At 42.4% G+C, this 17,382-nt stretch overlaps 1 protein-coding gene across 1 annotated transcript in view; it reads left to right on the top strand.

The window, feature by feature from the left end:
• The window catches only part of LOC115086763 (histone H3.3), a 41,102-nt gene extending 26,577 nt beyond the window's left edge, over positions 1 to 14,525 (top strand). Inside the window, exon 4 of the mRNA XM_029593061.1 lies at positions 14,361 to 14,525. Within this exon, the coding sequence (XP_029448921.1) occupies positions 14,361 to 14,489 (129 nt within the window). The 3' untranslated portion in view covers positions 14,490 to 14,525. The remainder of the gene's footprint in view (positions 1 to 14,360) is intronic.
• Positions 14,526 to 17,382: the final 2,857 nt, after the last annotated feature.

Below are 17,382 nucleotides of genomic sequence, written 5' to 3'. Positions count from 1 at the left end.
GTGGTTTCTCACTTCCATCTCGCTACCATTGCCAGGTGAGCATAAGAATTCGGAAGAGTCTCGCAGTCTACACCATCTCAACATCGGCAGACTCCTAGTCCAATACCTGGAAAGGTCGGATTCCGTACAAAAGACAGACCATCTATTCATCCTTCACAGCGGGAAGAAGCAAGGGGAAGCAGCCTCATGAGCAACCATAGCCTGCTGGATTAAAGAAGTCAAAGGCAGCCTACATAGAAGCAGGCAAGCCACCACCTTTACAAGTCAAGGCCCATTCCACTAGAGCCAGGCAGTGTCCTGGGCAGAAACCAAGATGCTGTCAGGCAGCAACATGGTCCTCAATCCACACCTTCTCCAGGTTTTACCACCTGGATGTTTAGGCTTGAAGACACAGCATTTGCAAGGGCAGTACTAAGTGGACCACAGGCATCCTCCCACCCGGTTCGAGAGTAGCTTTTATTTACATCCCATTGGTCCTGAGTCCATCTGCTACACGCTAGAAACTGGAGAAATTACTTACCTGAATTTCATTTTCCTTAGTGTAGACAGATGGACTCGGCATCCCACCCACGGCTGCCGTTATTTATGGAATTCTTGGGTGACATCCCCGAGAGCGAGTGATTCACGGGTAATCCATGCTTTCCTCCAACTAGGACACCCATCCTACTGGGTGGTGACGTTTCTCAGTTGAGGGCACTGGCGGTCTCTAGCTATAACCAGTTTGAATTAAATTATCCAAGTTATTCAGCCATGCATATATCCACAATTGCTTTTCGAGGAGAATACTGAAGAACTGCACTTCCTGCAGGGGTATATGTACTAGGGCTGACGTCAGATTGAAATCTGATCCATCTCCTATCAGAAGTACACTATACCCATTGGTCCTGAGTCCAGGTAAGTAATTTCTCCATTACCTTTTCACCTCCTGTTTTTTCTATTGGCTGTTATAATGGAATCAAGTCCTTGCCATCTGTTACTCCTCTTCTTTTTCAGCTTTTAAACATAAGGTAAAACCAATCTCTAATTCATGTTCTCTGACCCAGCAGGCAGTTATTCCATAAGTGAATAACACTTATTGTCACTTTCTGCAATTAAAGTTAAGATGCAACACATTTTCAATTATATTAAGTCAGATATAGCATTATTGAGATTCATTAAAACCATTTTGGATGTATTCAAATGTCAAATGTGATAAGCTGTTCACTTTTTCATTGTATGTATAACTTTTTCACAATGCTTAACTAAAATTTTATCAGTACAGGCCCCTACCATGGCTGTTCTGAGGGGCTGTGTTGGGAGAGACTAACATTAATCGCAAGTCTATGAAGGAAAAATGCATATCAGAGCAGCTACAGTACCAAATAGTATATACAAAAACATTCACAGGTGACATTGCAATAGTTAGAAACTGTGTAGATAGGATATGGATAGCTTAATACCAAAAAACATGATATACAGGCAGGAACCAATCAGAACAGGTCAATTTGAGTCATGTGACTTAGGAGCACAGATCGAGCTACCAATTCAGAGAAGGTGTAAAGAGGGAGCCAATCAAAGGTTAAATAGTATCCAAGATACAGTAAACCACCCGAACTGAAAACTCTCTCAATTTAAGCTTAAAGGAAACAGACTGCAGCTCAAAACCAACTTATAAAATATACCATACTGGGTAAGACCAAGAGTCTATCAAGCCCAGTATCCTCTTTCCAACAGTGGCCAATCAAAGTCAGAATTACCTGGCAAGTACCCAAACATTAAATCACAACCTATTGTTAATAGCAGTTCATGGATTTTTCCTCTAGGAACTTATCCCAACCATGTTTAAACTCAGTTACACTAACTGCTGTAACCACACCCTGTGGCAATGAATTCCAGAGCTTAACTATGTGAGTGTAAGGAACTTTCAGTTTTTTGTTTTAAATGAGCTACTTAACTTCATGGAGTGCCCCCTGGGCCTATTATCTGAGAGTAAATAACCAATTTACATTAACTTAAGTCCTTTCATGATTTTGTAGACCTCTATCATATCCCCCCCCCTCAGTTGTGTCTTCTCCAAATTGAGCAGTCCTAACTTCAGCCTTTCCTCATAGGGCAGCTGTTCCATGCTCCTTATTTTGGTCACCCTTCTCTGCACTTTCTCCAGTGCAACTATCTTTTTTGAGATGCAGTGACCAGAATTGCACACATTATTCAAGATGCAATCTCACCATGGAGCAATAGAAGCATTAGGACACTACATTTTATTTACCATTCTCTTCCTAATTCCTAACATCTGCTTTCTTGACTGCCACAGCACACTGAGCTATTTCAGTGATTTGTCCACTATGATGCTTAGATCTTTCCTGGGTGATAACTCCTAAAGATAACCCTTGCTGTAGTTACACGATGTTAGGTTCTATTTTTACCTATATGCATCACTTTGCGCTCGTCCACGTTAAATTTCATCTCGCAAGATCATCTTGGTTTATCACAATCTGCTTGATTTAACTACTTTTCATAATTGTCATCCACAAATGCCCTCTATCATTTTGCTCACCCTTCTCTGTACTTCAGTGCAACATCCGGTTTGACAGCAGTGACCATGGAGATGCGTTGAATAGTGGTTCTAACAGGTTTTGGCACGAAAATGCAATGATTTAAATGGCTGTGAAAAACAAGCATGCCTGCAGTACACATTCAGCCTGACGGCAGTGGTCACAGAGGTGCAGTCTAACAGTAGTCAGTGGAATCGGCATACTGGATTTGATGCTAACTGAAGCGGCTGCTAACAGATACTACCGACTCTAACAGCTCAAAGATTAACATTGAACTCTATTCTAAAACATATGATAACAATGTGACTACTGTTGATAACAGTACAGTTATAGCCCCTGAAGCAGCTCAAAATTGAGCAAAACTCAGCATGTCGGGCATTTTATATCAGTTTACTTGGTGTTTACCAATCTTCTTCGTTTGGTCACCTTATGCTTGTCCCCATTACATTTCATTTGCCATATGGTCACCCAATCTTGCAGTCTCAAGTTCCACCTGAAATGTATCACAATCTGCTTGAAATTTAACCACTGATCCAAGTTATGATCCCTAAGGTAATCCATTATTTTCCTTTTTTGCACTGAAAACAGACCATTTAATCCCACACTTTCCTGTCTTTTAACCAGTTTGCAGTCCCTAAAAGGAGATCTCTCATCCCATGACTTTCCTTTTTTTTTCTTAGAAGCTTCTCATGAGGGACTGTCAAATGCCTTCTGAAAATCCAAATACACCACATCTACTGATTGTTATCCATGTTTTGGTTTTTTCACCCCTTCAAACAAAAAAGATTTGAGCAAGACTTCCCTTAGGTAAATCCATTCTGGCTATGTTAATTAAATTGTCTGTTCTATGATTTGATTCTTTAATTTCCACAATTTTTCCCATCACTGAAGTCATTTCACTGGTCTATAGTTTTCCCGTCAATAGCAGGGCTGAATTAGCCATGCCATCATGGGATCTGTCAATCAGGTCCAGGAGGCGGAGCTTTACAAAGCAGATTAAGATTTTAGCTCTCTGCGGCTGTACGTGTGTTGGCACAGGAAAGTAACATTCTCCTCAGTCTGTTTTTTCCGTGAGCAGAATCGCATGCAGGGCTGACTTCTCAGCATTTATTTTATTGAAATGTCAAAGCCGGGGTTTAAACCCTGTGGCAAGGTAATGTCTGTCATAGATGGCCATGACCGATGTTACTGATGCCTGGGACCAGAGCATAATTTACAAAATTGTGATTTTTGTACTCTAATGTCCCCCAAGAGCCCAAAAACAGGCCTACAAAATGTTTGAACTTTTCACGTTTTCCGAGCCATCGGGGGCTCATTCTTCACCTGGTCCCTCGATGGCAGTTCCGTCACAGGAAAGAGCGTCGTCATAGGATCCTCAACCCTCCAGGCTTGGAAGTAAGGACTTACCGAGCTGACATAGGCCTTCGGATCCGAGAGGACCGAAAGAGCCTCGGTGATCGGCACAGGAAACGGTGGCGCTGACGACTTGTGCGCCTGAAATACCTTCTGCACCAAATCAGCATTGGCGCATAGTACTTCTGCGCCCAAATCATCAGCGCACAAGACACTAGCTGCACAACGCAGGAATCGTATGCACGCACGGCGTCTATGACTTCTGCACACAAGTCGGTATAAGTCACAAAAAATCACACATGGTGCCGAAGGCATTAGTGCTTTCGACAACACACAGATCGCACAGTGGACTACAAAAGTCCAAACATACATCATTCAATACCACATGGGGTAAAACGAAGACATCAGTCTCCACATGTACCTCATTCCACCTCTTCAGACTCTGATTCGTTTTGACTTCACCTCTGTAGAATTAATCACTACCATGATCCTGTAGGTTCCATCTCCCACCATCACCATAGGCGATCACGTCACTCACATCAAAAAGCTGCAAAGACGAGAGACATGGGCAGTGAGCCCTTCCACTTCTAGGTCATCTCACACACGAAGTTTAGATTCCCTATCTCGTAGACAATTAATACAAATCACTTCCTCTGCTGCATCTTAGTCCTCATACTTCTGTTAAGACCACAGAGGGCAAGATGAGGAACAAGTATGACGTACCAGCTACTATCACTAAAATTCCTACAGTATCACCTAAAACAGGTGAACTACCAAAACAATCTGGTCGTGCAGCAATGCCTCCTCAAACAAGAGGCATTTCTTCAATTATCCCAATCATTGGCAGGGTTTTACTCTTCATCTTTTAAGATGTCTAACGAGCTATGAGTTCTCCAGAACACAATACATACCTCTAGAGAACAGTCGGTGGAGCCTCCGGCATCCCCAATGACGAAACGACCAATTTCATCAATTCAACAGCGAGATACCCCTAGAGATTCTCTCTCCACAAAATGTCCCCATTTGTCATCTACTGGATTCCCACAGGAACCATATTCTCCTCCAGACGACCTGACATACCCAAAAGTTTTAGAAAAAATTGGGCACGGTATTACATCTGGAGGTCCAAAAGGAGACAGACCCTAGGTGAGAAACATTTGGTCTCCTAAAGATTTTCGATGCTCCAGGAGAACCAATATCTCTCCCACCACATGAATTATTACATTGTCTTGCAGAAGTCATGGGAAACACCTTATTCTCTATCAGCGGTTTCCAAGAAAATGGATATAAAATTTCATATGCAAAAAAACATCACCTTACTCTATACCACAATTACCACATGCTTCAATTGTGAGTTGGCAATGCAAAGATTCAAAAAAGCAAAATCGCATGCCTTGTATCCACCTGGTAAAGACAACCAGTGTTTAGATGACTTTGAGTTATGATACATCTTCCTGCCAATGTTGAATGCCCGCATTATGCACCATCAATTCTATATGGTACAATACCTGAGTGCATACAAGCCACAAGGTATGCTTTCCTCGACGGCTGATCAGGTACCACCATCTCTTCATGATATGGAAGAGTGTTCTAGACACCACCTACGATCAATATGAGGCATTTGAAACATCTTCTAGGGCATCTGTCTCAGCCATAGCAGTCCATAGGATGGCATGGTTATGCTGTAGTACGATAAGAGAAGATTTACACAAACTGACGAACCTCCCGTGAACAGGAGAGAACCTGTTTGGAGAACTGTTTCAAGAAACAGTTGGAAAAGTAAGAGGAAGCACTAGCAGTCCAATCCTTAATGTCACAATCTCACTACTCGACCATGCATCGTTGTGGGATCTACACGTAGACAATCCTATAATCACAGACCTTTCAGGTCTTATCAATCTTTTCATACACAGACGTATCCATCTTACCAGCGTCCGCCACCGCAACAAAACACGACTCAACATAGGGGTAAACCACGTAACCAGAGACAGCAAACACAACCGGCTGCTGCAGTAAAATCAATGCCGTCCTTTTAATAAACCAGCCACCACAATTATATCAAGCACTACCTGGAAGAATTCATTCTTGCGTGGGAGAAAATAACCAATCAATGGGTTTTAGGAATAGTACGACATGGCTATCAACTCCAATTTACCACAAAACCCATACTACCTCACTTTTACACTCTAAAGAGTCAAAGCTTCCAACCACAACTGGGGGAGGAGATTGCTTTGCTTCACAAACAGCAGGCCATTCGAATTTTCCCAAAAAAGTTCTATTCCCCCATACTTCCTCATACCCAAAACGTTTGGACTTAGCCCCATATTAGATCTATGGGAATTGAATAAATTCCTGAGCAAAGAGAAATTCAAGAAGGTATCGTTGAAATCGATCTTATCTCTGATTCAACCCAATGACTGGATGTGTTCCATCAATCTGAAGAATACATACACACATTCCAATCCATCCTCTTGGCGTTACCTATGCTTTCGCTACGGCCATCAACACTACCAGTACAAGATTATTCCCTTTGGACTATCTGCTGCATCCAGGGTTTTCACCAAATGCATGGTTGTGGTGGTGGTGGCTCATCTGACAGGGTATGACCATCTTTCCATATCTGGATGATTGGCTAATAGCCTCGACCCCAGAGATCTTACTCTCATCTCCAGGTGATACAGTACTTACAGGAATTGGGGCTAGTGATCAATTTTCAGAAATCACATCTCCAACCAACACAATGACTACAGTTCATAGGAGCGGGCCTGGACACTGTTCACAATCGGGCATATCTCCCAATAGAATACAAATAAGTCAACTTCTCTACTCATTGAACAACACTCAAAGGCAGTCGGCAAGACAAATTCTGGTAGTCTTTGGCCACATGGCAGCGGCTATATTCATAGTACCTAACACCAGGCTACACATGAGACGTCTGCAATGGGGACTAAAACGTCAATGGAAACACAACCGTTGACACAAGCTATCGTTGATTTCCGAGATGAAGCAGGATATAACATGGTGGCTCCTACACTCCACCTTGTCCAAAGGAGCAGTATTCAGTCCTCCTCCTCACAACACAGTTAACCACAGATGCATCTCGCAAGGGATGGGGAGCACATTTCAATTTACGAAACCCAAGTATTATGGACAATCTCCGAGCAGACCCTGCAGATAAATCTATTAGAGCTCAGAGCAATTCGAAATGTGCTAGAAGTGTTTCAAGATCACTTAAAAGGTTGCAGAGTCAGAATCTACACATATAAAACATTGCCACTTGATTGTATCAACAAGCAAGAAGGGTCTTGTTCATGGCCCCTTTGCAAGGAGACCCTGACAATCTTCAAACATGCTCACCAACATTGCATACAATCTGCAAGCAACTTATCTACCAGGAGTAGCAAATACAAGGGCGGACAGGCTAAGTCGCATCTTTCATCCTCAAGAATGGACACTCAATTCGGAGGTAGCCCAAGACATTTTCATGCAGTGGGGGACACCTGCAATAGATCTTTGCAACCGAGATCAATGCTCAGCTTCCCAAATTCTGCTATATAAGACCAAGTCAGTTCAGGATCGCCCAAGATGCCGTCCTCATTCCGTGGACGACAGGCCTCCTGTATGCCTTTCCTCCCATACCACTTATAACAAGGACACTTCAGAAGTGCATAGCAGACAAGGCTCAACTGATACTCATAGCTCCAGCCTGGCCAAGGCAACCATGGTACAGTTTCCTTCTCACTGTCCATCACAGACCCCATTCGATTACTGAATTGCCCAGATCTTCTCTTCCAAGATCAAGGAATGCTTCTACACCCACTACACTCATCTCTTCATTTGACAGCATGGAGATTGAAAGGCTCCTAACTGAACAGGGAGTTTCCACTTCGGCACAACCCATTTTGTTAGAATCCAGGAAACTCTCAACGAGGAAAAACTATAGCTATAAATGGAAACACTACTCTACCTGGTGCACTTCTAACAGTGTACCACCTTTAGACTGTTCACCTGAGTTACTTATGGATTATCTACATACACTATACACAACTGGTCTGGCAACCTCATCCATTAGGGTCCATCTCAGTGCCATAGCATATCACAGACTACTTAATATTCCTATTTCCAATCACACCTTACTATCTCGTTTCATCAAGGGGTTAAATCACCTTCGCCTCTCGATCTCTAAGCCTCCAGTTCCATGGAACCTCAACATAGTTCTTGAACAGCTCATGCTTTTCCCGTTTGAACCCATGGACTTGGCACACTTTAAATATCTCACATGGAAAGTGGTATTCCTCGTGGCCGTAACATCAGCACGACGAGTCAGTGAATTACAGGCCTTGGACCATTATTCCCCGTATTTAATTTCATCACCAAAAAGTGATTATCTGAACTCTCCCATCCTTCCTACCAAAAGTGGTGTCTCAATTCCATCTCAATCAGATCATAGAACTACCCATCTTTTTCCCTAAACCTCATGCAAATGACAGGGAAAAATTACTGCATATGCTAGACTGCAAAAGAGCGTTAGCATATTACAAAGAGAACAAACTCAGACTCCCATGTTTCAACTTTCTTTCGACCCAAAAGCACCTGGACTACCGGTGGCTAAACACACCATCTCCAGCCGGATAGCACAGTGCATAAAGTTCTGCTACAACAAAACATAAAGCTACATTCTGTTCCCAAAGCTCACAAAGTTAGAGCAGTGGTGGCCTCCTTGGCACACCTTAAACATGTACAACCCATTGACATTTGTAAGGCAGCTACATACATGGTCATCAAGATAGCTAAAACCAAAAGAATGCTGGGCTGCATAGAGGAATGTCTGAGAGAAAGTGGTGATCCCTCTGTACAGGGCCTTGGTGAGGCCTCATCTGGAATACCATGTTCAGTTCTGGAGACCGTATTTCCAAAGGGACAGACAGGATGGAGGCAGTCCAGAGAAGGGCAGCCAAAAAGGTGGATGGTCTTCATAAAATGACTTATGAGGAAAGATTGAAGAACCTAAATATGTACACCCTGGAGGAGGAGCATGGGTGATATTATACAGATTTATTTATTTAGCATTTTTTATATACCGAGGTAGAGCAGAGTAGCCTTCACTCCGGTTTACAAATTATAACATGTTACATAAAACTATTGAACATTGAAGAAAAAACAATTAACAATCTGAGAACTGTCATGTCAAACATATGAACAAGGCAAGATATCCCAAAGGATAAGCACATTGAGCATAAACCAGATAAGATGTACCAAAGGATAGGTACATTAAATAGACTGAGTTCAAGTATAATGAAAAAATACTTAGATATCTTAGGAAACAGGAAGATTAGACAGAGGGGGAATAAATGACAAAATATGGGAAGCTGTGGGATTAAGTTTTGAGATTGTTGTGCAGCTGTCAGTATGAGATTGGCAGAGTAGCCAGGCTTTTAGTTCTTTCTTAAAAGATTTTGGGTTTTCTTGGGAGGTGAGGAACTGAGGTAAGGAGTTCCATAGTTTTGGGCCGATGATAGAAATGGCTCTGTTTCTGGTGGACGAGAGTTTAGCAAGAGGGAGTGATGGAATCACTAGCTGTAGTTTACTAGTTGATCTTGTTGTGCGTGGAGAGTACTGGATATGAATGATGTCATCAAGTGCGGTGTAGTCTGCTTTGTATATTGCTTTCTGTAAAGTTGAAAGGATCTTAAATTCGATTCTTTGTTCAATTGAGAGCCATTGTAATTGCTTGAGTACGGGTGAGATGATCAAATTTTCTTTTACCCGTCAGAACTCTGGCAGCAGCATTCTGAAGAAGTTGTAAGGGTCTTAGGGATGATTTAGGTAAGCCAATTAGTAGAGAGTTGCAATAGTCCAGACCAGAGAAGATTAGGGTTTGAAGGACGGTTTTGAAATCATGGGGGTGAAGCAGAGGTTTTAGGTGTTTAAATGTAATTTGTGAAATCCTTCTTTTATTTTTGAAGAGATGTGTATTTTATAGTTTAGATCGCTATCAATCCAGAAGCCCAAGTCTTTAACGTTGTCTTTGAGTTGGATGGTGTTATTGTCAAATTGGAAAGGTGGGATAAATTTTGGTCTGACATTATTTCTGGCGATTAGAATGCATTCGGTTTTGTTCATATTTGAGCTGGAGTAACAAGTTTCTGATTGAATCAAGGAGTGAGGCAGCACTGGACATAGAATCTTCAATGGAGGAGGAAATTGGAATGAGAATTTGAATATCATCGGCGTACATGTAATAGGTGATATCAAGTTTGGATAGGAGATGGCATAGCGGAATAAGGTAAATGTTAAACAGAATGGGGGAGAGAGCTGATCCTTGAGGTACACCAGTATTGAGGGGGATGGCATTTGAAGAAGAGTTGTAAGACTCTGAAAAATCTATTTTTCAGGAAGGATGTAAACCAACTTAGGGTTTTTTCAGCGAGACTGATGGTTTCCAGACTAGAAATAAGCAAATTGTGGTCCACCGTATCAAAGGCTGCAGAAAGGTCTAGAAGAATCAGTAAATATCCTTTTTTGTTGTCAAGACCTCTTAGAATTGTATTGGAAAGGTTGAGTAGGAGGGTTTCAGTGCTGTGGTTTTTTCTAAAACCAAATTGGGTGGGGTAAAGGATTTTGTTGTCATCCAAATGATCATTGAGTTGTTTCAGTACCGCCTTCTCAGTCAATTTGGCAAAGAAGGGTAGGTTAGAAATTGGGCGGTAATTGTTAAGGTCGTCAGGGTTGAGGTATTTTTTCTTTAGAAGAGGTGTGATAGTGGCAATTTTAAGCATGGGAGGTAGCTCACCTTCATCTAGGGATTTGTTGATTGCTGCAATTGTTGGGGCTAAAGGATGAGCAATTTCCTTAAGAACTCGAGTGGGAATGGAGTCTAAATCATGTCATGCAGGGTTGATTTTTTTAATCATTTTTTCAGTTTCCAAAATGGATATGTCTGAATTCGAACCAGGGAGAGATGTTTGTTGAGGTTTGCATTTGCAAAGGCAAGTTTGATGTAGAGTTGAGGGAATCTATGATTTTGGAGATTTTGTCATTGAAAAAGATAGCTAAGTCTTGGCTTAGGTTTTTTTTGGAGACAGAAACAGTAGAGATGCCGTTATCTGAGATGAGGTTGTTTACAATGTTGAACAAGGATTTTGATTTATTAGTGGAGTTTATTATTTTTTTACCATAGTAGTCCCGTTTTGTGTTTTGGATAGATTTTTTATATGCAGCTAGTTGAGTACGGTACTTGAAAGGTTTTAATGATCCATGGTCTTCAACAAACCTTTTGTGGGGGGGGGAATCAGAACCTAGGGGTCATGATTTGAAGCTCCAGGGAGGAAGACTCAGAACCAATGTCAGGAAGTATTTCTTCACAGATAGGGTGGTGGATGCCTGGAATGCCCTTCCAGAGGAAATGGTGAAGACTAAAACTGTGAAGGATTTCAAAGGGGCATGGGATAAATACACTTGATCCATAAGGCTAGAGGATGGGGATGGATTACTAGAGTGGAGATTACCCTTACTCAAGCCTTCGCACGGTTAATGCAACTCCAACATTGTTCTCTGCTTCAACGGCAAGGGGAAATGTGGAAAAGGATTTGCATTCAGATAACCAACAAGGACTGAACTACATAATCTGGGTAAACAAGCGTAGGGGTAGCTTGCTTATTACGGCGGTTACTACCCTAAACCAATTAATCCTGATACAGCACTTTGAATGCATATACAGTGTTGCTCTCTGCTTCAACAGCAGGGGGAAATGTGGGAAAACAGAATTACATTCAGACAACATCCAACGAGGCATTGATCTGTGCAGTCTGGGTAAACAAGCATTAGGGCAACTTGCTTGCTGCGGCAGTTACTACCATTAAGCCTTATGCTCACCTTTGCAACTCCAACATTACTTTCTGCATCAATGGCAGGGGATGGCAGGAAATTTGAATCATTTATCAACAAGGGCCCTGAACTTGGTGGTGGTTGAAACAGATAAGTGTGGGAGCTTGCTGGGCAGACTGGATGGGTTGATTGGTCGTTTTTTGGGTTTTTTTTGCCATCATTTCTCTTTCTATATGTTTAAGATTAGAAACTAGCTCTCCCAGCAATTTAGATCTAAATAAAATATAGAACGTGCCATCCTTTTGGGAGGGGGGCCTGCACTTCAGAATTAGTGTTGAAGCCTATTAAAGCTTTGTGGGACTTCCAGTTGTAAGTTTGTGTGTAAAAACAAAATAACACAACTTAGACAATATAGACATCTTAATTGTTGCAATCCTCCCTAACCACAAGAAGTATCAATGCCACTTATGCAAATGCTGGTAGACTTTGGATGCTAAAAATATAATTTATCAACCAAAAATAAAATCAATTCTAAGATGTCCCATGAGGCTTCAAGAACAATCTTGAGTGGTTATATAAAGTAAACCCAAAGCTATCAAACTTTTTTTTTAACATTTGTTTTTAAGCTGATGAGATTTAGAAGAGGAACCCCCCACTCCTACCCGAGTTATCCATAGTTGGTGAAATTGTCAGTATTAACTGGCCCTCTGAACAGCTACTAAGATTGTTTGTTTTTAATCATAGAAAACCCTTTGATCACTATTGGGAACATATATACATTAACAAGTGTAAAAATCAGTGTACAAATTTTCATTAAAATATATCTTCCATATCCAGTTTCATCTCAAATATCATCCATTAAATCATGGGAAATTAAAATCCCCACCCCACCATACTTATTCCTCTTATTCCTCTTTAATACTAAGAGGGTACCCTTGTTTCTTTTAACAAATGTTCATCTTGTTTCTTTAGGTGAGTTTCCTGAATTTAAATTATAGAAGCTTATTAAATGTTTAGCTTCTTTAAATAGGAGCCTCTTTACCAGAGAATGTAACCCTTCAATATCCAGTAATTCCCTAAATGTACCTATAGCCAACAAACATAACTTCTTATCATAAAGACTGAATAGAGCATTACAGCAATAAAACCAATACTAAGGCATATAATGTTCTCCCAATCTACTCATACATGATCTGAATAACAGAAGCCATCCAGATCCTGAACCCAAGGAGGAATGACAACTTCTATGGAGCCATGAGCCCCCTACCACAGCCCTCCACACCATCTAAAAGAAGGGAGGGGGACTTTTTCTTCTGGGAGCCCAAAGAGCAATGGTCATGTAAAATCTCAGCATCATTGTTAGTTCCCAGACCTCAAAATGGCCTTGCTTATTTTCTTTATAGTTTCTACAGTATCTAAATCATCTCTGGCACATCATGGAACTGCAGATTTGACTATCTCCTTTAACCTTATTCACATCCAGTATAGAGCTTTGCATTTGAGAAGTAGGGTATATGCTTTAACCTTATTTCAGCATCCACTATTTAACATCTCTTCTTTAACTGATGAAATATATCACTTTTTTAGCTCCAGAAACCACTGCAACATTTCAGATTGAGACAATCACCTGTACCTGGGCTCCCCAGAACAGCCTTAGAATCAGTGCACGTGCCCTTTTTGCAGCTCAGGAGTCACAGCAGCCGCCATCTTCTAATTGACTGGAGTTGCACCTAAGTAACAAACAGGGTACATGGTTTCTTACTGCGTTGACACTGACAGTGCTGTTGCAGTCCCTAAAAGTCTTCTGGGTAGATTTGCATCCAGACACAGCCAAAATAAATCTGAGGCATGGTGGGAAGCTCTGAGCTCAGGCAGCCATCCTGGCAGGTTACATCACTTGAAGTTTGTTTTTTTTTTATCTGGAAAGTTCACTTCTCATGTCTCTTGACATGAAGAGGAAGTGAGCTGCAAACTTTTGGTTTCATATTCATCTCGTTCAGTTTTTTCACAATAAAGCAGTCCTACATACTCACCCCAAGTTACTTCTAAAGTGTTGTTGCATGCCACATTAAATCAAGCTATTGTGCCTCCTACATTGTTTCCCAGACCATTCTGCACACACCTGGTGGGGCATGGTTGTCTTTAAGTAGGAAATGGCTTTCTTAATACCTGCCTGCCTCACTGGAGAACTAGCTACTTAAGGTTACGCTCTGGAAGAGACCTAGAAAATCATGAGACAGCATGGTGCAGTGCAGGAATTCCTCATGTTCAGTAAAGTCTCTTCTGAGCTCTGAGAGCTAGGTTTGTGTTGATGCAGTCATCCAGCTGCACCTGCCCATAATTGCTAATCCATCTTGCTGTCTATTGAGATCCCTGTTTTATGGGAAAACAAAATGCTTTATGGTCTGAGGTAGGCAGTTCTGGTCCTTCAAGTACTGCAAACAGGTCTAGTTTTCAAGATAAATGCATAAAATATTTGCATGCACTGCCTCCATTATGTGGAAATCACATGAATATTCATTGTAGATTATGAAAACAGGCCTGTTTTGTAGTATCTGAGACTGGAGTTGTTTACCCCTGGTCTGTGAACACCATGGGAAAGATTTATAGCAAGAAATCTAATTTTTTCTGTTTTTGTTCTTCTAGGAGGCAAGTGAAGCCTACCTGGTCGGACTGTTTGAAGACACCAACTTGTGTGCTATCCATGCCAAACGTGTCACAATCATGCCAAAAGATATCCAGCTAGCACGTCGCATACGTGGAGAGCGTGCTTAAACTCCACAATGCCGGAAAACATGCTCCCTATTCAAAACCAGAAAAATCTTTTCTTCCTGTTATTGGTAGTTATGAATGTTAGATTTTTTTTCCATGCAGGGTGTGGGTGGGGGGATGGGGGATAAAAGTTAACTAAGTATATGGTTGTGAACTGGGTGTGGTGGGGGGAGAAGGGGTTGGGTGGAATAGGGGCAATTGGGTATTCTTTTTTTTTTTTTTTTTTCCCATTTTCATTTGTGTGAATTTTTAATATAAATGCAGGGGACAAAGCGTTAATGCAGTCAGTGTTTCAGCAAACAAGTTTCAACAATTCAACTTTATAATGATAGGTCTGTTAAAAGTTTTCTGGACAATGCCAGCATTTGGATTTTTTTAAACGAGTAAATTTCTTATCAATGGCAACTAAATGGTATTTGTAGCATTATCATACAGTATATTCCATCCATTTACTATATACTTTTTTTCTAACTTGAGTTCTACATGCAAGTACATGTTTTTAATGTTGTCTGTCTTCTGTGCTGTTCCTGTAAGTTTGCTATTAAAATACATTAAACTACACTTGGTTTCTGGTCTTGATTTAAGCCACACACGGATCAAGAAATAAGAAATCCTCTAAACTGCTTAGCATTGTGCACTGCAACTTTAAGTTTCTGAGGAAAAGGTATGGTTCTTCTTAGTTCCTTTAACCATGTGTGTAGCTCTCTACCCTTGACATCTACTGACGCAACTCCTGATTGAATGGTAAGAGCCCATAAAATAGAAATGGGAATGGATATAACTTCCATCCTATTCCAGGGAGGGACCTATGTGTAAAGATAAATACTGTGTATTGACTGCCTACAGGAAATTTAGCAAATGAATGATTGAAACCAGTAATGCACCTGTACAGTACTCTTATCCAAGGCCCTTCAGTCTATTCAACAATTGATTTGTACAGGAAAAGGTGCTTTGGTTTTATTTTTTTTTTTGCTGAGGATTGTCAGCAGTGCCAGATGGTTTTATATGATGACACCAGGATTAATCTCTTGTGTTGTCTCAGCCTGCATTTGCAGCAGAATACCTCTCATTGCCGTAATAGGGTACAGATTTACTATTACTTAGGAGTGGGTTTGGTTCCACTCCTTAATTGGCTTTTAAAATTTTAGCAACTAACAAAATACAGACGCAGACAGCCCCCTCTTACTGCTGGACTTCTGTCTGGTCTCTTTTTTTTTTTTTTCCTCTGAGTGCCACATGTATGATTCTGTCAGTTGGAGATTGCATGTGTGTACCCAGTCCAACGAGCTTCTGGGTCTCCAGAGTTGGATCTCTGGAAGCCAGCATGGCAGACAGATATGCAGAGGAGACTTTCAAGAACATAGAACTGTCCCAAATCCAGTCAAGTAGCCCCTGTTCTGGGAGACCGCCTAGCATGAGACCGGGAAACACAGAGACCAGGTTAATTAGAAACCTTTTAATTTTCCGGTTTCTGAGGCTCTAATAGCCACACAGATTGTCCCTTCCGGTGTCTGTTAAATCGAGTTGAGCAGCTCTGTCCGAGCTGGACCCTGATCTGGTGCAAGGGTCCACACACATGGAGACCCTCTGGGGGGGTGTCACCATCTTGCCCACATGGTTGTCTGCACAGTTTCCCCCCTTGACCACCATATTGCCCGCACAACTGAGCCGTGTGCATAGTGGCGAGCTGGGCGCACAACAGACATGCATACAGTGGCATGCACAAATAGGCCTGTGCGTACAGTAGCGCGCACAGTGGTAGCATGCACACGCATCTCGCACGTACATTGTCTGCGCACATACTAATGCGCACAGATGAGTTTTTGAATCACTCCACATGCATGTCATGGCACTGCAGACCAAGAAGCTCAAGGGACAAGCCCTCTGCCCAGCCTGCCACCTGAGAGCTGCGCAACCTGACGTGGCCTCTGCCTTGTGCCAGCATTGCGAAGAGGCTCAGGGAGCCTAAGCAAGGCCCCCCTCCCCACAGCCAGCAGAGGACTCCGGATCCACTAATGATAGTACCCCAGACCTCTATCTCAGACTCTGTGCCTACACAGGAAGGCACCTCGGGGGGGACGGGGACGACTTCCACCATAAAACTGCCAGGATTCAATATGGATCCAGGGACCTTTTCCTGGGTGGAATTCTTCAAAGGCCTACAAACCTTCGTCCAGGTGCAATCAGTACCACCGGCAACAGTCAAAGTCTCCACCAGAAGCACAAGACCTTCCAAGCACCTCTTGGACCTCTCGAGACATGCCCTACCTAGGCAAGATAGACACCTCAGGGGATGAGACTGGAGGAAGGGGAAATTCCTCCAGGGATGGAACCATGCTGCGATTCTTCTCCAAAGACGAGTTACCAGCTCTCATGTCTCTGACCTTGAAGATGCTGGCCATTCCAGGCACTGGTACCACAACAGAGCCAAAGACTAACCCCATCCTGTTGGCTCTCCGTCAGGCCTCATGCTATTTTCCAGTGTTGCAGGCCAAACCACAACTGACCTGGAATGGAATGCCCCGGAGGCTAGCTTCAAAGGAGGATGGGCCTTAGAAGCCCTATACCCCCTGGAACCCACGGCCAAGGAACTCCTACTGTTCCCAAAAGTGGACGCCATGGTCTGCGCCATCTCTAAGTGCACAATCATCCCGGTCGAAGGAAGAGTGGCACTCAAGGATGCCTAGGACAGATGTCAGGAAGCCATCCTGAAACAGTCCTTTGTATCAGCAATGACCCTGCAAATCGCATCCTGCTGCACCATAACACGTGCCTGCTTGCTTCTCTCCAGAGACGCAAACATGTCCGCTGAAACATTAGAACCGGCAATATCCTTCCTCACGGATGCGACCTCAGACCTAGTGCACACATCAGCCAGGGGTGTCTCCTCTAGTGG

The sequence above is a fragment of the Rhinatrema bivittatum genome, chromosome 3, assembly GCF_901001135.1.
Source record: "Rhinatrema bivittatum chromosome 3, aRhiBiv1.1, whole genome shotgun sequence".
NCBI lineage: Eukaryota > Metazoa > Chordata > Amphibia > Gymnophiona > Rhinatrematidae > Rhinatrema > Rhinatrema bivittatum.
The sequence above is the reverse complement of the archived record's forward strand: the minus strand, read 5'-3'. Positions and strand labels throughout refer to the sequence as shown.